General features: G+C 43.0%; 1 protein-coding gene and 1 long non-coding RNA gene across 3 annotated transcripts; one reads left to right on the top strand and one right to left on the bottom strand.

The window, feature by feature from the left end:
• The first annotated feature begins 7,382 nt into the window (after nt 1-7,382).
• IL10 (interleukin 10) lies at nt 7,383-11,900 on the top strand. 2 transcript variants are annotated; one of them, XM_077157623.1, is made up of 5 exons: nt 7,383-7,683; nt 8,549-8,608; nt 8,885-9,037; nt 10,102-10,167; nt 11,072-11,900. In XM_077157623.1, the coding sequence occupies exons 1-5, from the start codon at nt 7,519-7,521 to the stop codon at nt 11,162-11,164; spliced, it is 537 nt and encodes a 178-aa protein (XP_077013738.1). In that variant the 5' UTR covers nt 7,383-7,518; the 3' UTR covers nt 11,165-11,900. The 2 variants fall into 2 exon arrangements, with proteins under 2 accessions (XP_077013738.1, XP_077013739.1); XM_077157624.1 differs by lacking the exon at nt 7,383-7,683 and adding an exon at nt 7,711-8,227.
• Nucleotides 9,796-14,089, bottom strand: LOC143680970 (uncharacterized). The gene is made up of 3 exons (XR_013174271.1): nt 13,795-14,089; nt 10,206-10,465; nt 9,796-10,115 (listed from the first exon to the last, which is right to left on the bottom strand). It is a non-coding gene; the product is annotated as an uncharacterized LOC143680970 (long non-coding RNA).
• Nucleotides 14,090-23,818: the final 9,729 nt, after the last annotated feature.

Here is a 23,818-nt window from a genome sequence, read left to right as displayed (position 1 = left end):
ATGCAAATTGAATTGACTGGATTGCACAATCCTGGCCAGGTGAGCTGGAAATGTCCCTTTCTTTTTCCAGGTCACTCGAAAATTTGAGAAAGCCCAGGGCTGACCAAAGAGAAAGTAGGGTTTTTGTTTTTGTTTTTTTAAACTCCTCCCCAGAATTGAGAGGAGAGAGAGAGGATCAAAAGTGGAAGTTGGAAGGAGTGTCCAAAGTAAGCATGCAGCTGAGCCCTCTAGTAGCGCTGTGCCGTCCAACCCAGTCCAGCTCCAAAACCTTCTCTTAGACCTGGTAGCCCTTGGAGAAGGGTATTTACGGCAGTAGGTAGGGCACTGCATATCAGCTCCCAAACTCCCATAGGTTCTGACTTGAAACCACAAACACTGCGTGGGAGATACTTGAGCTTCCATGGCATATGTATGTTCACAGGGGCTGCTGAACTGATGGACTGCTCTGGCTATTTGGAAACTGAGTAAAGACAGCAGGGGCCTTCTCCCTTCTCCTCCCAGCCAGATGCCTTGTGGGCATATCTCCTACCTCTTCTTCTGAGGCTTAATGTCATCCTCCTCTCACTCATTCTCACCCAGAGCTTTTTGCTAACCACTTAATGCAGCAGTTCCCAAAGTGAGGTCTGAGGACCCCTGAGAGGTCTTCCCTTTTCCAACTCCACGTGTATGTGAGGCTGGATCCTCTTCATATACTTCAACCAAAACCACATTTTGCAATAGATTAAATGTAGGAGGTGGTGTGAGAATCCAGCCTCTTCTATTAAACCAGATATTAAAGAGATTTGGGGATAAAACGGAAAACAATGCCACTCAACTCTAAATGCTTTTTGTTTTGGTAAGCATAGTTCTTTTTTCATTAAAAATACATATTGTTTATGTTAACATGTAATGGAAAATGCTGTAATAAATAGGTAGTTTTAAAATTTCTCCATTTCTGTTTCCAATATGGTAATATCAATAGCTATAAACCCACATAAGAGCTCTTTTGTGTCAACAATCCTGAACAGTTTAAAGAGGCTCTGAGTCCGAGTAGTTTGAGGAGTGCTGACATCAGGGAAACCAGTACTGGCTGAGCCGCTGCGGTCCACACCCAGGGCCTGCCCCTGAGGCTTTGTGACCTAATCCCGGCACGTGTGAACCACGAAGGCACAGGGAAGCCGAGCCCGGGTCCAGGGCGGGAGGAAGCCCTGGTTCCTAACATGTAATGCAGATGAGCACACCACATCCTTTCACCAAAAAACACGTCTCTAAATAAAGTCTCAGTGGCTGAGAGATTTCAGAGTCAAGAAGATATCCTGGAGGTTATTCTTATGCATTATATAAATATCCCTTTTTAGTTTATGGTGTATTGGAGAGGCTGGAGGTACTTGAAACTGTTGAGCGGTGTGCCAGTAGCCTTGATTCTTGAAAACGATTGTATAAAGATAGGACTTCTACAGTGTGACTCTGTGATTGTGAAAACCTTGTGTCTGATGTTCAGACTGCATGTGTATGGATATTTCTCAGTAAAAATGTAAAAAAAAAAAAAAAGTATGTGTCTGTGGCTTAGGATTTAGGGTCAGAAGTGCATTTAGGGATCTTAGGTTTCTTGAAGGTGATGAGATGAATCTTTAGGGATAACTGAGGCGGGAAGACTTGGAAAGCATGATTTTCATTGCAGCTGCAGCCATGTCTCAGAGACAAAATATAGTAGGAGCACTTTCATGTCTGAAAATATTCCAAGGCTTGAAATATTTCCCTGAGACAAAAATATCTAAGCCACCTTCACTCCCACCCCCGGTTCCAAATCACAGTGCTAAGCACACAGAGTGCGCACAATGAGACATAATTGTCTGATGGATGGAAACTTATTGTCGCAGATTTTCAACCTCTCCTCACCGCCACCACCCCACATACCACACGCATCTCAGGCAATTCCTCCCAGTTGTTGGTGCGGGCCCAGAGGATTCATAGTGATTTGATATTCTCAGTGATTCATGAACCTTAGCTCTGATTAGTTCATGAATTCATACTGATTTGATAATAATAAAGAGAATTGGGTTTGGATCCTACCTTTGCCATTAACCATCTCTAGTTACTGGGGAAAACCACCTTCTCCTCTGGGTCTCAGTTTGACCATCTGTAAAATGAGAGGCATAGACTAGACCATGTTTACAGCCCCTCCTTTTCTGACACCCTATGACACAGGCCATTCTTAACCCTCCAGCAACCATGGAGGATTTGGTTAACATTGCCTGACTATTGACTAGTAATCAGATCAATGATAATTTTTAAAAACTGGAAAAGCTACATGTGAATAGGCATAGACATTATGAGGATAGCTTTACACTCAAGGGAATCCATCCCCCAGTTTGCATGAGCTGTAACCATGTATAGGCTACACAGAGTGTGGTAAGCACAAACTCACTCAATCAGCCAATGTTAAGTAAGAGCCTTGGATGTCCCAGAACCGTGCTAAGTATTGGGAAAACAAGGATGAGCAAAAACAAACATTTGTGCTCCCCTTATGGAGGTTATAGCCTTAAGGGGAGAGAGGGTGATCAGTTAAATGATCACTTAGCCAAATGTATAATGACCAAGTAACATAAGGACTAGAAAGGAGAAGAATAGATGTTTTGAGAAGATATACCCAGAGGACCTGACCCAGTCTGGGGAATCAAGAAAAACTCATTTGAGGAAGTAACATATGAGCTGAGTGTTGACAATTGGTGAAAGGGGAAAGAGTAGTGCAGGAAGGGGGAAATACATGTGCAAAAGCCCTGTGGTAGGACAGAGAGCATGGTTCGTTTGAGGAAAAGAAGAAAGCCAATGAGGCTGAAGTACAGAGGGAAATGGAGAGTGATGAGAATGAGAGTTGACGCTAAGGAGACACGCAAAATCAGACAATAAAGGGAATTGTAGACCATATTAAGATTATGGGTTTTTATTTTATCAAACAAAAAATATGTGAGGAGTTCTCAAAGGGTTTAAGCACAAGAAGAGTGCTGATCAGATTGGTATTTAGAAATAACCATTCTGGCTACCAAGTGGAGAACAGTTTGGAGAATGAATATTAGAATATCAACTAGGTGTTTATTTTGGAGTCTAGGAGAGATAAGGTGACAACTTAAATCAAAAGGTCTTTGCTGCTGTTGATGAAGATGAGACGTGCACAGATGACAGAGGTATATATGAAGAAAACTTTAGAGAACCTGGCAACAGATAGAATATAAGGTGGTAAGGGAGAAGGAAGAACAAATAAATTATTCCTAGAATCCTGGCTTGAATGATGGGTTAGATGGTAGTGCCATTTACTGGGTCAGGGAACACTGGGAGAAGGTGAGGCCAGGGAGAGAGGATGATAAAGTCTGTCTCAGATACAGGATCAACTACAGTGTAAAATGAAAACATAAGGTCCCATGTTCAAAACTCATTAAAAATTTCAAGACAGTAACAGTAATAGCAGCTGCATGGATCTCACCCCTACAAAGCCATCCCTGCTCAGATCTGCTGGGTTTGAGGTAACAGGCACCCAGTGGAAATTGGAGTGAACTAAACTCATCAGGGGGATAGTCCTGGAGCTGAGAGAATCTACTTTCTTTTTTTTTTTTTTTGCCCTAGCCTACAATTTATTCTGGGTTGTCTTAGAGACAGAACAGAAACAGCTGTATACCCTGGGTGTCAAAAACTCCAACACCTGGGGTCCTGGCCCCTCATAAGCCAAGTTTCTCATAGAAGTTACAGACTACCGTGTCCATGCCCTAAGGAAAATCCAAATTGCTTGATTTGGCGCCACAATTACACAAAGGGGAATTCCATGTTGGCTGTCCAAAGATGAGCCCTTCCGCTGTGGTTTGCAGCATCTACCAGCCGCAATCCTCAGAAGGGTGTCCAATCCAGTTTACATAACTCTCGCTCCATTCAGTCCAGGGGACGGCCCCAACTTAGGCTCATCATCTCATCCACAGGCCTTTTTTCTGGGGTACCCCAACCACAAGACCTAGTCAGGGAAGCCCAGACGAGGACAGCACCCACAGACCTTTTCCCCCAGGCCCCCACCCGATGCTGTGGCTCTTGACCGGGACTATTGCAGCACAGCCACTGAAGATCATTCTGTCCAGGGAGCTGAGGAAGGTTATTCAAGGGAATACTAGAAACTTCAAACTGGGGAAACTATTTTACATAATAAATGTCCCAGATAAGAAGAAATGAAACTCCCAATATCAGCCTTAAAATTATAACTTCTAATGGCAAGAACCAAGACACAAGGAGATTCTGTGCCACAGCATCCAGCTGATCGCTTGAGAAAGCAGGGTCCCCCTTTTCGCAGGTGGGTACCATCCCACCCGTTCTGCCTGTATCGCTGACCTGTGCTCCCTCTCAGCTGACTCTGTAGCCCGGCAAGACCAGAATCCTCCGACTTCCCTTTGCAACTCTACTGCAGTGCCACAGGGCTGGCTTCCAACCTGTTCCCGGTACTTGGGTCTGACTCGCATGATTACTTTAAGGTGCAGGACAGCTATATCAAGAAGGCTGCCCTTTGGCTGAGCATAAGGGTAGCTGGGAGGTGGATTCCTTATAAAATTCTGTGCATTGTAGATTGGGCCCTCCAAAAATCTCTTCACCTACACACAACACACCTGCAGCTCTTGCCTGACAGTTCTTGTCGGTCTTATGCAGCTAAGGTAGGGGAATCCACTGGGTGGAACCTCCCAGAAAGGTTACTAGAAGGATCCCTGGGCTGGCATGCCTTTGAATCTTGCCTTTACCTATCCCCCTTCACCCTGACATCTCGCAACAAAGGATAAGGGAGCAGCACAGCAGATAAAGAAAGCCCTGGGTGACGTATAAGAGTTGCTATATCAGATAATCAAAAAGTATTGGCAAAGTCCCTTGAAGGATAGGAGGAAAAATATGGAACTATTAAACTTTACCACTGGGGAAACCCCTAATACTGTCTCAAACATTAGGGACCCACAAGTCAATAGGCCTTGATCTTGAGGCTTGCTCTTGTGAAGCTTATGTAAGATGCAGAGAAACTTAGCCTGCTTGTAGATATGCCTAAGAGTTACTTTCAGAAGACCTCTTGTATTGCTCAGACTTGGCCTCTCCCTCTCTAAGCCCAACTCTGCAAGTGAAACCATTGCACCTCCTCCTATGTGGGGCATGATATCCAGGGGTGAAAGTCTCCCTGGTGGCATGGGAGATGACTCCCAGAGGTAAGCCTGGCCCTGGCACTGTGGGATGAACAATTCCATCCTGACCAAAAGGAGGAAAAGAAGTGTAACAGATAAGATATCAGTGGCTGAGAGAGCTCAAATGGAGTCGATAGGCTACTCCAGAGGTCACTCTTACGCAAGCTTCAGTTAGCCATTGCTACTTATCATAGCTTGCCAAACCCCAACCAAAACCATTCCTGCCAATCCTAAAGAACACCTAGGTCATTATATAAGATTCCACAAAGGTTCCATGCACTCGGGTAACTTTCTAGAAACCTACAACTTCCAGATGGGTCCCCAGACCAGCTAAGTCCTGAAATGCAGAGAGCCCAGTCTCTCCAGAACATCAGCTAGTTCCATCCCCCCATCCCATATTATTGACAGCCCCTTCCAACATGAGAAAGTTAGAATGGGCATAGCTCAAATATCCCTAAAGAATGGGAGAAATCAAAGGTGATGGTGGATTTACACAGAGAAAGTACGGTTTAACAAATGAGTAAGATTGCTGAATCATTATATTGGTATTTCTTTTAATCTCCAGTATCTAGAAGTAGAAACCTAAAATTGTGGAATTGTAACCCATACCAAACTCCGAAGTCTGTTCTACAACTAATTGCTGTGATGTGCCTTGAAATTTATTGCTTTTTTTATGTATAGAATTTTTCACAAAAAGGACAAAAAAAGTCGATTGTGATGATAAATTTATGGAAAATAAAATTAAATTTAAAAAAACAAAAGAGTTGCTATACCAGCCGTGAACTGCCTCCCTCTAGACTTCTTATTGGGTATGACAAAAAAATTAAATCCTTTTCTTTTTAAAGCCATGCTTAGGTTTTCTGTAATTTTCAGCTAAATACAGAAATTAGGAAATATCTTGAAGCAGGAGTGGAAGAGAACAGGTCTTTCCTCACCCACAGCCTTTCTCTGCTTTCCCACCTCCAGGTCTGTGCTCTTCCCAGCGCAGCACTGTCCTCGCTGCGAAGGGGGAGGAGCCCCTCTGGAAGGCAGATTTCAAACAATGGCCAAAGGACCCTCAGAGACTTTCAGATACTTGAAAAAGCCCTGATGTTACTGCCACTGTCCTTTCCCAGCTAAAGGTAGAGCAACACTGCTCCGTCACCTGGCTAAGCTGCCCCTGCACTCACACCCACACATACCTAATCCAAAACAAGATTTCTAAGCCTTTTTTGGGAAGGAGAGGGGAAGAGTAAGAGGAAAGAAAGGGACCTGCTATGTAGACTTCATGGAATCCTGACTTAGTTTCCTTGCTTATCTCTACTTCTCCTTCCCCCTCTTTGAAACTTAAGTTGGAGACTTAAATAGCAGCTTACTGTTAAAAGAGACCCTAAAACCTGTTTAATCCAACCGTTTCATTGCGCATGCTGGGGACAGTGTAGAGTTGGGTGGGGAGCCTGGGGTTGGTGTCAGGTAGGCCTGGGTGCTAATTCTGGGTTCCCAATTTTGGTAACCATGGGGAGGGTACGTAACAGCTCTATACCTCCATTTCCTTATCAATAAAACGGAGATTAGAGGGACAGAGTGAGGGCTACCCCCTGGCCTGTAACACCTTTCGGCAAGTGTTTACTATTATTCCTGAGAATCTAATCGAGGCTTGGGAACACCTGTGACCCTGCCTGTCCTGTGGGAAGCCAGCCTCTTCACGGGCGGTCCTGGTTCATAAAACAGGAGAAAGGGATGGGAGCTTTGAGGATACCAGACTCCTCTCTCATTTTTCACTTGGGGAAATCAACGGCCGGAAACTGAGGTGACTTCCCAATTCAGCAAGGAGAAACCCTGGATATTCAACCCAGGTTAAGGGAGGACCTAATTATTTCTCAATCCCAGTGTATTCCGGAATGGCCAATTTGTCCACGTCACTAACCAAGGCAGACGCTGATGGAAGTCACAGCTGCGGGTCCCCGTGCACAGGGCAGCTGTTCTCCCAGGAAATCAATTTTTTTATTAAAAGAAGCTGAAAAATTATTTTAAAAGAGAGAGAGAGAGAGAGAGGTAACCCATCCTAAAAATAGACAATGCAGAAGTTCATCCTCAACCAGACTTTTGCTTATGATGCAAAAATTGAAAAACTTTAAGAGCAAGAAGTTTAACCAATGCAAAGTTGAAGAGCACTAGGGAAGGGAGGGGCTTTAATCAGAAAAACTTTTGCCAGGAAATTTATGACTTTGTGGCTTTTTTATAAATGGGGAGGCCCCACAACTATGTATAAAAGGGGGACACAAGAGGTGAAGGTCTGCACATCAGGGGCTTGCTCTTGCAAGACCAAACCACAGGGCACTCTCACAGAAGGCAGAGCACCACCATGCCCCGCTCAGTGCTGCTATGTTGCCTGGTCTTCCTGGCCAGGGTTGGGGCCAGCTGGGGCCAGCATGCCCATTCTGAGAACAGCTGCACCCATTTCCCAGACAGCCTGCCCAATATGCTCCGAGAGCTCCGAGGTGCCTTCAGCAGGGTGAAGACTTTCTTTGTGAGTATGATTCCCTCCTACCCTTTCTCTCTTCTTGGGACTCCCAGAACTAGGTGTTCTGCTGGAGCTATGAAAAGAGTTGTCCTCCTTCCCCTCTCTCCCCAGCATGCATAACCCCAGACTTAAATTCTTAAGACAGTCCCAGTTCAGGCCATGGATTCAGTGAGTTAAATGAAGCCAGAGGATGCAGTAGATGGGCAAGAAAAGCTGCCTAAAAGATAAATGTGTTCTTTCTCTTACGCTAAGAAACTTTTGTAAAATTACATAGGAGCTCAGATACTTTGTTTGCTGGGAAAAATCAAGAAGGGTCTGATTCAAGATAGAGATGTTCCCTTACCTGGTTTCAGGGAAAAAACAAATTATCTTAGATGACTTCTAGAATCTAAAAGAATGATGGTTTGGGGAAGCTCCAAACATGGGGACATCTACATTAGCAGATGCTTCCCGTTCCCAGGCCTCTTTTGGTGCTGGAGCTGGATTGCCAAAGTAGAGAGAAACAAAAACAAAGAGAAGGACACGAGCAAAGGGCACCAGACACTGAAAGGTTGGTGTGAATGGCCCTTTAAAAGCTGAGTGCAACTCTGCAGGGGAAAACAAAAAGAAAAGACCAGAACTGAATCAAGCTTCTGCCTTCATTTCAAACCCAACCAGATTTTTAAAATAACTTGATCCTGACGGGGAGGGCCTGATTTAACTAAGGGTTCCAACACCATTGAATTTTCTATTTAAAACTCTCCTTTCAGTTTCTGGAGCCAGAGTTGCTTTGATTAAAAATCAGAAGCTCTATAAATAAAAGGAGATCAGGAAGGCATTCATTTCAGGTATCTCCCTGGACCTCAGATTCACTCTACTTTTGTCCTTACAGCAAAAGAAGGATCAGCTGGACACCATGTTGTTAAACGGGTCCTTGCTGGAGGACTTCAAGGTGAGAGCAGGGATGGGTAGGGGCAAAGCACGGCCGCCCGGATTAAGGGGAGGATGGGGCTTCCTGACTGCAGAGCTGGGTCTGCTTCCTTCACTTTGAAAAGGAGAAGTGGGAAGATCTTAACTCAGCACACAGCCAGCAGCTGGGGAGTTACAAAGGGCTCGATTCTGGGGGGAGGGAACTGGTTAAGGAGATCCGTGAGGACAGAACTATCCTCAAGAGAGTGGCCACAGCCCTTCCTCCCCAGTCACCCCAGCCCCCTGCTCTCACCCTTAGGGTTACCTGGGTTGCCAAGCCTTGTCGGAGATGATCCAGTTTTACCTAGAGGAGGTGATGCCCCAGGCTGAAAATCACGACCCGGACATCAAGGAACATGTGAGCTCCCTTGGAGAAAAGCTGAAGACCCTCCGGCTGAGGCTGCGGCGCTGTGTGAGTAGAAGACCAGGTCTTTCCCTGGCAGCTCTCTCTGAAACACCTCTCCTACAGACGGGCAGGGACCCTCACATCCCAGAGACACACCACACAAGCCAGAGACACAGAGACACAGACTGACAGGGGCCAGCCAACTCGGAAGGGCACAAGGAGTCTTGCTCATTTCTCTCTGAGCAGAGGGTGGGGGGAGCTGCTAAGCATCTTACATGTGAAGATTTGCAAACAGCTTTCCTGTTATTTGTGAGTCATTTGTGAGTTATTAACTACTCGCCTCTCTCTCATGAAAGGGGCCCAGAGCTTCAGTGAGGGCTCCCTTGTCCCTTTGGACCTGAGCTCTGGGCCTGTCAGGAGAGACTTCAGAGGCAAGACTCCTGAACAGGTGAAATATGACTCACCTCTTTTTCTCGACCTTTTGAAAGCAGAGCTCCAAGGGGTGGAGGGGCCTGAGTGACAGGAATCCCCCACCCTTCCCCCACTGAGATTTTAGAAGGGCCTGGAGGCTATTCAGCTCTAGGCTTGAGTACCTGTGAATAATTCCCCCAGATAATTTATTTCTCCAACTGAAACGAGAGCCTCAGCACTGGTTTCCTCTGTTCTTTCACTGATATGGAAAATCTTGGGATTTGCAGGACAGGATATGCAAAAGGTTTCCATTCCTTGGGGTCTTAGAAATGATCCTCAGTGGCTGAGTCTGAAGGAGAGGGAGAGGACCGGGGTGGGGGGTGGGGGGGGTGGGGAAGGACAGACCAGAAAGTGCCTAACTCAGCACACTAAGAGACACTGGGGCGATCTCCGGGAGGAAGCGCCACGAGCCAGGATTTTCATCAAGCTCTGCAAACATCTGAGTGTCTCCTAGAGAGTTGCACATCCTCCCCCCTAGCCTAGGTTTCTTCTCTGTCCCGTGGGTGAGGATAAGGGATGGCCCAGCTCCCCCAGGGAGATGTGCGGTGGGGTGGGAGGAGGCATTTGGGAAGAGTCTGGTCCCATCTTGGTGCAGCTGCCAACTCATCCCCCAAGAGCTAAGAGCCAAGGTCATTAACATCTTCTGTTGAATTCCACAGCATCGGTTTCTTCCCTGTGAAAATAAGAGCAGAGCAGTGGAACAGGTGAAGAACGCCTTTAATAAGGTAAGCTCAGCTGGTGGCAGAGAAGGTTTGGGAAGTACAACCTCTGTCCACTCCCCAGAGGATGATGAGGGCCTGGGGGAGGTGGTGTGAGGAGTGGCAGGTGCTAGGCAGGCTCAGGTCTTCTCTCAGTGGGAGTGTGGGAACCTGCCAAACGGTGTGACCTCTTCAGCAAGTGAGGAGCTGCCACTTTGGTTACATTTGTTTTCTGTGAAGTGTCTTTGGGGGTTTCTAAATGACTGCTCCTCGCCTTTGCAGGCCTGTGGGTTGGGCCGCCCAGCCAGTCTTTGAACACCGTGAGCTGGGTGGTGGGGAGAGTGACAAAGGAAACAGAAAGTACAGAAAGTAGCTTGTTGGGAATCCAGGCTGTACCCACACGTGCAGAAAGCTGGCACGTGAACGAGCACATTAAAAACACACCCAGGGGTTCAGACTAGACTCCCCAGAACTCAGAGCAGGAAGCAGAACGTTCCCTTATCTACAGTTGGCTCTAGCTCACCCTCCATCTGCCACTCACACCTCTGCAAGTTGCCTGAGAATGTCAACTCCCAGACCAAATGGGGGTTTTATGCTTCCATCTGTCCATGAACTTCTGGGAGGTTTCCTGGAAGCCATGTGGCCCATGTTTCCTAGAAGCCATGTGGCCATGTTCTCCTTGTGGGCTGGGGACAGATGCTGGGCAGGGTTCTACTACCAGGCGGTGTGAATCCCTGGAGGGTAGGCACAAGGGGAGGGACAGGGCAGGGCCTGCTCAATTGTTTGGTGGGACTTCAAAAGGTCCTCCAAACATGAGGAAGCAAGTAGTCCTTCTGAGCCCCAGGGTCATACCTCACCCAAGTTGGGGAGAGGAGGAATGACATTCCATCAGATGGGATGTTAATTAAATACTTCTTTTCTCCCTACACAGCTCCAAGAGAAAGGTGTCTACAAAGCCATGAGTGAATTTGACATCTTCATCAACTACATCGAATCCTATATGACAATGAAGATTAAAAACTAAAACATACTAGGGACCAAAAATCCAGGATGGCAACTCAACTAGACCCTAGGATGTAAACTGGAGGTCTCCAATCTGATCCAGGGTTCTGGGAGCACTGAAACAGCTCTTGGAAATCCCCCATCATACCTCTCTCCTGGAATATTTATTATACCTCTAATACCTCAACTCCAATTTCTATTTATTTACTGAGCTTCTCCATGAACTACTTAGAAAGAAGCCTAATATTATATTTTTTTCAATATTTATTATTTTCACCTGTGTTTAAGCTGTTTCCATAGGGTGTCACTCTATGGTATTTGAGTGTTTAAGAGAAATATATATATATATATATATGGAAAAAATGTTGCGTGGGGAGCCAACTGAAGCTTCCATTCCAAAGCTGACCACACTTCATGACTGTTGAGCCGTTCATCCTGATCTGGCTCTGATTTCTCTTTCTCTGAGCTTGGGGGTCCCAGAGCATTACAAAGACTATTTCCCTCTTAGGAAGGGAAGCCAGGGAGCCCCTTTGATGATTAGATTCCAGTAGTTGGGAGGGGTTCCCTTGACCTCATTCGCCAACCCCTTCATTTGTGAAAGCTGTGGACAGTCTTTTATTTATAACACCTTAAAGTTGGTTCTAATAGAACTCAGTTATAACTAGAAGCATTTCAATTCCTCTGGGAATGTTATATTGTCTGTCTTCAAAGCAGATATTAATTTTTAATAAATAAATGCATCTTATTAAAATAATGTTTTGGTGTCAGTTGACTTCTCTCCAGCTAAAATTGCTCCCTCAAAGCTTCCAAAATAGAAGAAAATAGGCAAGTGATTTCTGTATACCGGAGAGGGAAAGCCAGCTACCCTTTCCCAGAAGAGAGAGTAGTTTCCACATCTACTCAGGCGGAAAAGCTATTCTTTCTTTAAAAGCCAACAGCAAAACAACCATGGATTTTCCCATAAATTCAATTTCCTTTAAGAAGATATAAGATCACGCTAATTTTCAAGACTAAGGACAAGACTTGTACATACCAAAATTATCAGCAGGGGACATTTTTTTAGCTTCTTCAAGTTTCAAAAACCCATGAGTGAATACTTTCTTGCCAGATTTTTCCCTTGGAGGGTAAAAGTGAGGATTAAGTAATATAAAGTGCTAACATAGCTCAACCACACTAGAAGGTGGTACCAGTGCACACAGTTGGTTGTTTCTGGTATTCACAACTAAAAACTGAAAAACTCCTACCAAATCCTTCTTGAGCTGAGATCAGAGACAGCAGGGCTAGACTCAATCGAGTGGGATAAAAGCAAATTAGCCCACCTGGCAGGATATGCAAGTGCTCAAGCTGCAGTCACTCTTCTTGTCCCTTCCCAAGCCACCAGAGAAATGTGAGAATGGCTTCTAGCCATGGTCTGTTAGAAGGGGTATGATAACTAGGGAAGCTCTTTGGTTTGGAGGACAGAGAGGGGAAAAAATGGGCTGAATAAACACTGACCCCCTCACGCTCTACCCAGGCAGCCCTGCTCCGGGGAAGGGTGGGAGCTGGCTGGCTGTGGTCAGTTTTTCAGTAAGACCTGACTCACTTCGGTTAAAGTAACCATAGGAAGGAAGTGGGAATCATCAAAGCTCAAATTTTGAGATGAAAGATTAGGGTTAAGAATTGAGGCTAGCAGAGACAATGGGAGAGGGGGACTGCGGCTGTCTATGCTGAACTGGAGAAGATGTCCTGAATCCCTTGGCCTGAAGGATTGTCCCCCAGTCAATGCATTCTAATTTAAGATTGAAGTTGGCACTTTAGGTAAGGGAAGTGGGAACAGGCAGAAATTCACCTAGAGGAGCTGTTGGTAATAGCTACAATTTGTTGAGCACTTATTTTGAGCTGGTCAGCACTAGGGATATATGTATAAGGTATACTATATGGTGTGCTTATTGCTTTTTTATACAGGAGGAAACTGATGCTTAGAAATGTTGATTTGGTTTGGCCACCTGGGTGATGCAGATAATGGAGAACACTTTTGCCTTTGTATTCATTCTCTATTACTGCCTTCAAAAATGTGATGGCTTAAAACAACACACATTTATTACTTCGTAGTTTCTGTAGGTCAGGAATGTGGTAGTAGCTCAACTAAGTGGTCCTGGCTCAGTATGAAACTGTGATGTACCCCAGAAAAGCCATGTCCTTAAATCCTCATTCAATATCGCTGGGTGGGATCTTTTTTATTGTTTCCATGGAGATGTGACCTACCCAATTGTGATTAGGTGGTTTCCATGGAAATGTGTCTCCCCCCATTCAAAAGTGGGGTTGCTTACTGGAGCCCTTTAAGAGGGAACCATTTTGGAAAAAGCTTCAGAGCCAACAGAGCCCATACAGCCAGAGACCTTAAGCAATGCAGAAAGAAAGCATCCCTAGGGAAGCCCTTGAAGAAGCCATAGAGAAAGCTAGCAGATGTTGCTATGTGCCTTCCCAGCTGAGAGAGAAACCCTGAACATCATTGGCTCTTTCTTTGGAGTCAAAGTATGTTTCCCTGGGTGCCTGGATGCTTTAGTTAGACATTTCTATGGCCTCAAAACTGTAAACTTGCAACCTAATAATTTCCCTTTTTAAAAGCTGTTCTGTTTCTGGTATATTGCATTCTGGCAGTTTAGCTAATACCAGGTCTCTCGTGAAGTTGAAGCAAAGGTGTTGGACAGGACTGCAGTCATCTGAAGGCTCGGTGGGGGTTGGAGGAGTCACATCTAACATGGTTCACTCATGTGGCTGTGGCTGCAGACAGGAGACTCAGCTTCTCCCCAGTCAATGGCAGACAGCCTCAGGTTCTCCACACATGAGCCTCTCGACAGGGCTTCTGGAATGTCCTTATAACTCAACAGCTGCTTCCTCCAGAGCCAGAAGTCCGAAACAGAGAGAGTGAGCAAGGAGGAAGCTACCAGGTCTTTTATGACCTTGTGTTAGAGATCTTACATCACTACCTCTGCCAGGTTCTATTCACTAGAAATAAACTACTAAGTATAGGTGACACATGGGGGGAGGGGAATTCATTTTTACCTTTTGAAAGAGAGAGTGTCAAAGAGTGGCCAAATTTTAAAACCACCATATTCTTCTAAGAATTTCACTCTTCTAAGAATGGCATATCAGGCTCCTGGATTGGGGAATAGAGGGTTGGGTGGGCATCAGTGTGAATGGATGGGTCATTTTCTTGGACACCACCCTGCTTTAGGCCGCTCTCTTTTAGGCAAAGTCTAATATAGTCACTTTTCTGAATCTCAGTTTCTCATCTAGAAAAGTAGCAAAGCTTAAATTAGGATTTAAGGGATGATTTTGATTGCTGAATCATTATACAAATATTTCTTTTTGCGTCCTGGTACATTGGAGAAGACAGAGGGGAATACCTAAAATCCCTAAACTATAATTCGGCTGTCCTGATATCTGAAATGATTGTAAAAGCCCTTATCGTGTGTCTTCCTGACTGTAAGAGCTGTTGCTCCTTTTATCCAGTCACTTTCTTGTAAGGCAAAGGCCCTAATGCTAATGAAGAATTTGAAGTCAGCCATTAACTAGTGCCAGGCCCCTATATTTGTAAATTGTACCAGCTACACTCTGCTCTTGAAAAGAGAACTTGCCTCCCTTCCTTTCAGCTTCTACCTTTAGTATTGAAATGATAGCTCTGCCTCCCCTCCTTTCCAATTACATTCTCCTATTGAAATGATAATAACACTGTCTTCTTTTCTGCTTAGAACTTGCTATTTGAAATTGTAATGACCTCCTTTCCCATTACTGGAATCTATAAAAATCTTGAACACCCTAAACCCATGGAGAGACAGGTTTTAGGCCAATAGGCCATCTGTGCTCCTACTACCTGCCTAGCAATAAACTCTTTCCTCTCTTTGAAACCCCAGTGTCTTAGATATTGGTCATTAGAGTACATTGGATAAAAGAATCCATGGCCTTTGTCTGGTAACATTTCCATCCAGGTTGGATATAAGGGTTAAATCTTGAGTCTAAGTATAAATGTTCTGAACAGAGTGTAAAGATGAGGGTTGGATGGGGCCTCCTTTTTGGTCAATAAGCCTTTCTTCTCCGAGGAGCGTGGTCACCTCATCTCCTCTCGCAGCCCTTCTATCCTTTCACAACCAGAGTTTGGACAATGGAGAATGAGAACTTCTGTTTAGATGTGGTCCCAGGTGCTGAGGTGAGGAGGGTAAAACCAGTCAGAGAAAGTTCACAAAATCTATGACAGTGTGGTTAACTTACCTAGCCATGGACAGAAAGCATGCAAGTAAAAAGCAGGGAGCTTCTTTTACAGTAGAAGTGAGACACATCCTGGAAGGAAGGGGATGAGAGCAGAGATGAGAAGAAAGAAAAGAGAGTAGCACTGAATCAATGGCAGAAGCTGCTGATTGTAACAATTTTCTCCCTCGAAACACTCGTATGAGTGGATTTAATTGTGGCATTCTGGGGGCCAGCTTTAGACTCGGAACGATATGGAGAAAAGCAGACATAGCACAGCAATGATGTTGGAATTGTATCAAAAGAACATAAACCCAGGAATTAAAAATGACAAGCAGAACTTTGAACTCTCATAAGCTATGGAACTGGCTACAGAATAAACCAGTAATCTCTATATCTCTAACAGTCTAGTGGGTCCTGGTGTAACCAAGAAATTAAGATTTAACAAATACATATGATGACTAAATCATTGTATAGACGAGTTTTATTACTTTCCACTGTATTGTAGAATAGCCAAAAGAAAAATACCTGAAATTACTGAAACCCAGTGAATTGCAAATTGTAAAAACCCAGTAACAGGCCCTACCTGTACCCCTTTATCCTGACCTACAACTTTAGAGTCTTATGATCACAAAGACAACTTCCTAATGTCAATGAAGGAACTTGACTCAGCCCAGAACTAACCTCTGGCTACAGTGAAGTTACTTGTTATTATAACGGTTACTCTTGCTTACTCTATCTTAGTTTGGCTTCTTTACACTTGTAAATTATAGTCCTTTATACTTGTTATCCTAATGGTAACAACTCCATCTCCCCTTGTTTGCATTCATAAGAACCCTAAACTCCTTAGACTCTGGGAAATCGATTTAAGGTCTACAGGCCATACCTGTTCTTGCTTCATGTTGCAATAAACCCTTCTCCCTTTGGAACCCCAGCGTCATAGATTGGCTGTTACATGCATCGAGCAGAAAATCCCGCATTTGATCAGTATCAATTCGGTGATTCTGGCCAGATGTGGATGTCCGTAGAGAATAAGGAGCCTGACTACTCAAAGTTCTGAAGCCCCAGCAGGGCAGGTAAGCACAGTGATCAAGCCTTTTGTGGCCACTAGACCCTTTTAGTGTACAGGTACAGCAACGGGGTTTTCTTCGGTCCTGCTGGCATTCTGGCCTCCTCGGCCCTTTACAGCTTCAGATGGAGAAACAATCCCAGAGTTCCAGGTCTGGACATCGGATTGGGTGAGCAAATCAACAAGGTGGAAGTGGATGGTGACGTTCCTGCGATGGTTTGAGTCTCCTGGACCTGAGTTTGCAGCCCTGGGTCCTGCTTCCAGAATGATCCCCCTTGCTCTGACCTCTACACCTTTCTAATTTACTATTCTGTACAGGATTCAAGGCCCTGACCTGAATTTGTCTGCTGAGTATATTCCTGAAATAGAAGTAATCCAACAATTCATTGGTATTTGATGAAATTCAGTGTTTAAAATCTAATTGCTAATTTGTGTGTTACTTAGATATAGTGTTTACTGTCTTTACTGTCTATTTGCTTGTTAATTGGTGGGTTACTCAGATATAGTATTTAATGTCTGTTTAATTTTTAACTGATGGGTTACTTAAATATATAGTAAGTGTTAAGTATATGTTGGTGTTTTACTGAAGTAGTGAAACCCCGTTTTCCCAAGAAAGCATATGTATTGTTCAAGTGTTCCTAATTGGCTAGTGATTACTGAAATTCTTTAAATTGGGCTATATTTTGAAAAACTGAAAAGATTTTAGTAACAAGCCTATGAAAAAAATAGTGTATTTTTGTGACTGTCTGGCCTCAATATGATTTAGAATCATGAGAGAAATGGCCTGAGAATGGTTCTATAGGAAAGAACACTGTATTATAGTTTAGAGTTGTTCTATAATTAAGAGCAGAAATGGAATGAGATGATGTATAGTCAATACATTATTTGCCTCTCAGCTATCAGTGTTGATGAAATAATGTAAAATTTTCCCTGTAAAGATTATTGGAGAAAAGAAAAATTGTCCTGCCTGATTCAAATCCTGAGGATCAAACAGGGCTTTTATTAACTCCTTCATCTACTCTACTAACACCCTATAACGTAGGGGCTCATAGTCAGGAAAGAAGGAAGCTTCCCTACCTCCACCTCCTCCTTCTCTGCCTCACCCTTTAACAGAGGCACAAAAACCTGAGATAGAAATGGTCTCCCCATCTCATAGCCATCAGGGTACTCAATTTAGTCAAGCCTGCTCTCTGAAACTGCAGCCGAGCCTTGGCAAAACTTCTACCCCTCTGGCAAGTGTCTTTAGGAGTAGATAAATAGGGAGGTCCAAGAAGATTTGTAGGTGTGCATACCCCATTTTCCACACTGGATTTATTATAATTAGAAAAATAATGCCTCACTCTATAAAGGATCCAAAGAAAATTGAGAGCTTAGTTTTTCCATATTTGCAACCCATAATCTAAAATTGGGTTGATGTTCAATGCCTTTATAGCAGGAGAAGAATGAAGAATGATAATGGAAAAGGAAAAACAAGAAGCAGATAAGAAACAAGGAGAAAATCCTGGCAACCCAGCATATGCTAAGCAAAGTTAGCAGCACCAATAAGAGATCCTGAATAGAATCCAAATAGTGCTAATGATTGGACCAAATTAGAGCATTATAAAAAGTATATTACTGCAAGTCTGCAAAAAAAGGGTCCCTAAACCTATAAACTTGCAAAAAATTAATGAAATAATGCAATAACCAAAAGAAAGTGCCTAAGCTTTCCTTGAAAGAATGTATACTACTTATCAACAATGTACTAACACAGATCCAGAAAGATCAGAGGCAGCCAGTTAAATATGACCTCTATTACTCAGAGTTTTCCTGCTATAAGGAGAAACCTACAGAAAATAGACAAACAGCTAATGATACCTATTTCTAAGTTAGTTAAAATTGTCTTTAAAGCTTATTACAAGAGGGGTCAGGTTTTTAAAAAGACCAGTACTTCAAAAAGCAAGCAACGATCCTAGGGGCTGTAGTTAAAGAAGCACCACTTCTCTCAATCTCTCACCAGAGGCCGCAGGTAACAGTACAGGTGGGAAACCATTCATTGACTTTTTTAATCGATCCAGGAGATTAAATTAGAAACCTAACACAATTTCCAACCAATCAGCTACTATTACAGGGATACCTGGTAAAAATGCAAAGAAACCATTTCTACAGCCACTAAACTGTCTAATTAAAACAAAATATTTAAAGTATAGCTCCCAATACATACCTAAAACGTCCAGTTCCCTTGCTAGGGAAAACCTGTTAATCAAGTTTGATGTCCAAAAAATTTTTCTCCGGATTGTTTATCAACAGGAGTGCCTCCAGGACACACTTGTGCGTTACCAGGTGGCACTGTTGTCCACTAAGAAAGATAAACTAATCACCCCTATCCCAAAAGAAATCTTTTAAAACTATAAAACCAGAAATCTAAGCTGATGGAAAATCAGGATGTGCAAAATAATGAGACCAGTTCAAATGAAACTCCAAAAGCCAGGCGCTTCATGTCATGTTAAATAATATCCACTTAAACTAGAATCCAAGAAAGGAATTATTCCATTAATACAGTATGTGGATAGTTTCTTAATTACAAGTCATACCAGACAAGAAGAAAAATTATAGTTCAAATTAATAGGTTTTATATTTCTCTATTTCTTTGTCTGTATGTGTCTGACTTTCTATTCGTGTCTATCTGGTCAATATATATTTTCCTACCTCCAAATGGTAACGCCAAATTAACAAAAGTCCTTAAAAGAGCTCTATTCAAATTAGTCAAAGATAAATAAGTGCTTATATACATCACCTAATCATAATCCCTCTACCCTTTTTATTTAAACCTATAATTTTCAATTTACTTATTAAGCTTATTTTTCGGAGACTTAAAGCCCCTGAGTTGTTTCTATGTGCCAGTTAAGCCCTGAAACCCAGAGGTACCAGTCTGTCCAGGAGCAACCAGTTTCATCCCTTTTTCCCAGAAGTTCAATGCCCCGTTTCAGCATGAAAGAGTCAGAGCAGCCATTGCCCAGATATCCCTCAAGACTGAGGAATGGACAAAAACAAGAAAGAGGAACTGTGACTGAGAAATTAAGATTTAATAAATACCCATGATGACTGAATAATTATATAAATGCCTTTTTCTTACTTACTGGTATATTGTAGAATAGCCAAAAGGAAATGTCTGAAATTACTGAAACCCACTGAATTGCAAATTGTAAAAACTTAGTGACTGGTCCCACTTGTACCCTTTGTCTTATAATCACAAAGATACTCCCTAATATTAATGAAAGAACTTGAATCAGTCCAAGACTAACCTATGGCTACAGTAAAGTTACTTGTTTACAATGGTTATCCTAGCTTAATTCTAGGTTAGCTCCATTCCTTTACATTTGTAAATTGTATTCACTTATTAGTGTAATGGTTATTCAACCTTAGTTCTAATTAGCTCAACTCCTTTACATTTGTAAATTGTAATCATTTATACTTATCATTGTAATGGCAAAAATTCCATCTCCCCTTGTTAGAATCCGTAAATACCCTAAACTCCTTAGACTCTGGAAGATAGGTTTCAGGCCCATAGCCATATCTGTTCTCCTTGCTTCACATCACAATAAACTTTCTTCTTTGAAACTCTGGTGTCGTAGACTGGTTGTTATGTGCCTTGGGCAGAGAACCCCGCACTTCGATTGGTATCACCACATGATATATGTGTTCCATTAGTCAATATCCATTTTAGAGACTAACTCATTGACTTTGGAAATTTTACCTACCTTGTCAGGGCCTTGGGTTTCCTAAATAATAAAATAAGGAGGCTGAGTAGGTCGGGATCAGTGATGCCTAACCTGGGGTCACTAGACTCATGCAAGTTCATGAAGGCACTCATGGCAGGTGTTATGGATTGAATTGTATCCCCCAAAATGATAGGTTCAAGTCCTAGCCCCTGGTTTCATGAATGTGATCTTATTTGAAATAATATTTTTGAAAATGTTATTTGTTAGATGAAGACAAACTGGACTAGGATGGTCTCTGTGCTGGTTTGAAAGGATATATCCTAGAAAAGCCGTATTTTAATCCTAATTCCATTTTGTAAAGGCAGCCTTTTCTTCTAATCCATATTCAGTATTGTATGTTTGAAACTATAATTAGATCACCTCCTTGGAGATGTGATTTAATCAAGAGTGGTTATTAAACTGGATTAGCTGGAGGCGTGTCTCCACCCATTTGAGTGGGTCTTGATAAATTCCTGTAGTCCTATAAAAGAGGAAATATTTTCAAGAATGAAGGAGATTCGGAGAGAGCAGAGAATGCTGCAGCACCACGAAGCAGAGAGTCCATGAGCCAGCAACCTTTGAAGATGAAGAAGGAAAACGCCATCCAGGGAGCTTCATGAAACCCAAAGCCAGGAGAGAAAGCTAGCACATGATTCTGTGTGCCCTTCCAGCTGAGAGAGAAGCCCTGAGTGTGTTCGCCATGTGCCTTCTCACTTGAGAGAGAAATCCTGAACTTCATCAACCTTCTTGATCCAGGTATCTTTCCCTGGATGCCTCACATTGGACATTTTTATAGTTGTTTTAATTGGTACATTTTCTCAGCCTTAGAACTGTAAACTAGCAACTTACTAAATTCCCCTTTTTAAAAGCCATTCTGTTTCTGGCATATTGCATTCTGGCAGCTAGCCAACTAGAACAGTCCCTGATACAGTATGACTGGTGTCCTTAGAGAAAGAGGAAATTTGAACACAGACAGAGAAGACAAGCATGTGACAGAAACAGAGATTAATTTATACTACAAGCCACAGAATGCCACGAGTTACCAGCAAGCTACTATCAGAACCCTACAGATGTCAAAGGAAGCATAGTGCTGCCAACATCTTGATTTCAGATTTCTAGTCTCCAAAACTGTGAGACAATAAATTTCTGTTTGTGTGGCCATAAACCAGAGAAGCCATAAATTCCTAGATAAGGGAAAAAAACACAACAACCTCTGTCTGTGCATCTTACAGCACACAGACACATTCCTAAGCATGACATCTGTACTAAACTACTCCTGTTACTGATCAGTAACTCCAAAGAAACACATTTACAATTTTGCAAATCTCGATTTGGCTCTGTGCCTGCCTTGTTCTTACCCCTTATAACCCCTGTAACCTCCTGGGTGGCATGGAGCATGGCTCTGAATATGCTGCAGCAGCCCAGGACCACTTCCCAGTCTGTAGGTTCCCTAATAAAACATCACAATTTTGCCCATCAAACTTGGGGAACCTATTGTGTGGGTTCATGGCCAGACGCTGTTGTTTTAAGCCACCCAATTAGTGGTACTTTGTTATGGCAGACCCTAAGAAATGGGATGGGGGATATTTTTGAGCAATTTCCGAATTTTGAAAAAGCCCAATAAAAACTGTACACTTACCATCCCCACCTCTCATAAGTCTGCACAGCCTCCTTAAAAAGTCATTTCTCCGTAATTGGCTGGAGTTATATCTACTTTGTGTGGAAAGACAGGTTGCCTCATGCTGATCAGAAGTCCTAGTAGTTCTCATATATTGTAACGTTGATTTAAAAAAACAGACATATGAATTATTTCCTTAAAAAATGCAACCAGCCAAAATACTTCAAAACAGACAAAATTAATAGTAGCAGTCCTTAGTGATAAATGATTAAAAATTCTAGGCTCCTTTCAAGCTCATAGTTCCCAATTCCCAGCATCTGACTCCTTCAGTCAGCCTGGCCTATGCATTGAACATCTGGGGCACATGCATATGTCTACAGGGTCTGCATGGGGTCATTTTTTCCAGCCATTTCCCAGTCATCTATTATCAACAGCCTTCCCCGCCCCCACCGTTTCCCAGCGAGGCTGAGCACCAGTAAGCCCTGAACTTCCAGACACATCCTTGGCACTCCAGCTGGAGAGGACATGGGGGAGATGGAAAATCTGAGGAAAAATAGCACTGTTTACCTCATATCCCACAACACAGTGATGCTGTGTATTGTCCTGGGGGCTCAAAACCCTGGCTGCCACTCCCCAGCTGCATGCCCTTGAGACACCACCTACCTCAATATTGTCCTCTATAACATAGAGAGAAAAATGATTCCCTGTAGTTGGCTAAATCTGCCAGGATGCAACACAACAGAGATGGATCAACTTTTAACAAGGAAATTTATTTAGTTAAAAATTTGTAGTTCTTCAGAGGAAAGGTAGCTAGCTTTCATCTGAGGCTCTCTGTCACATGGGAAGGCACACATGACATCTGCTGGCCTTCTCTCCTGGCTTCTGGGTTCCAACAGCTTTCTTCAGGGTGATTCCTTTCTGCATCTCCAAACCTCTGGGCTGAGCTGCAAGAGCTGAGGTGAGGTATGCTGAGCTCCTGGGTTCTCTTCCGACCTCTCTCTTTTAAGCCTCCAGCTAATTAAGTTAAACCTCATTCATTGTGGAAGGCACTCCCCTTAGCTGACAGCAAATGTAATCAGCCATAGATGAATTTCACATACTGATGATTTAAGTCCACAGAAACAGAACAACAGGACATCATCACCTGGCCAAGTTGACACCAGAACCTAACTACCACAGGTGGTGTTGTCATAAAAAAGAAAGGCACGAATGCATGTAAAGCTCACGGCACAGAGTGAGTACTTAATAAAAGTAACTCTATCCCTTAGACATTTGGGAAAATGCTCATGTGGTACTAGATGGAGAGATGGTTGTTAACACCATGAAAAACAGTTGGATACACTTTGTGCTTGTGCCATTAGCTAGACCTGGACCTCTCCTTATGCATTCCATCTCCCCACCCATCATTTCTGGATGAAAGGAGAAAATAGCCCACCCCTGCACTTGGGAGGGAAAAAAGGTAAACAATATTCCTCGAGTGCCTACTTCCAATTCCCTGAAGGTGATCTCAGAAATGCTTCACTTGGTAAAGTAAAAGAAATATGAATTACAGCCACAAGAGTTGCATAAATCCAGTGAACTTCTTAGCATAGATGCCAAGTTGCCATTCAAGGCAATAGTCATCAGATATGCCATTAAATATATATTAGATTAACTATGTAGAAAGATTTATTCGATTACCACATTGCATTCTATTTGTAATGCTTGATTGCTATCAGTGTTGCTTATCTGCTAGCAACCTGGAAAATTAGAATTTAGGCTACCACTCTGCTTTTTCCTTCCCATTATTCAAGAAAAAAAATATTTTCCAAAGTCACTGAATAATAGAGTCCATAGTTTGTCCAATATACAACCCAGAATTTCATGCCTATTTGACAATGTCTTCCTGGATTATTTGAAAGAGGAGTATGCTACTTCCCAAAACTGACCCTAGCATACTCCCTCTACTAGGGCCAAATTTTGAACTGTGGCTTGTGCACAGCATAAATAATTAATCTAGTTTTCTTATATATTTATCTCTACATT

The sequence above is a fragment of the Tamandua tetradactyla genome, chromosome 4 (genome assembly GCF_023851605.1).
Source record: "Tamandua tetradactyla isolate mTamTet1 chromosome 4, mTamTet1.pri, whole genome shotgun sequence".
NCBI lineage: Eukaryota > Metazoa > Chordata > Mammalia > Pilosa > Myrmecophagidae > Tamandua > Tamandua tetradactyla.
This window is presented reverse-complemented; position numbering and strand designations above follow the sequence as displayed.

Bases quoted from the DNA above. Each gene is read 5' to 3' on its own strand.
- IL10 (XM_077157623.1), top strand. From the start codon at position 7,519: ATGCCCCGCTCAGTGCTGCTATGTTGCCTGGTCTTCCTGGCCAGGGTT. The intron at 7,684-8,548 runs GTGAGTATGATT...TTGTCCTTACAG, and splicing joins GCAGGGTGAAGACTTTCTTT to CAAAAGAAGGATCAGCTGGA. The intron at 10,168-11,071 runs GTAAGCTCAGCT...CTCCCTACACAG, and splicing joins TGAAGAACGCCTTTAATAAG to CTCCAAGAGAAAGGTGTCTA.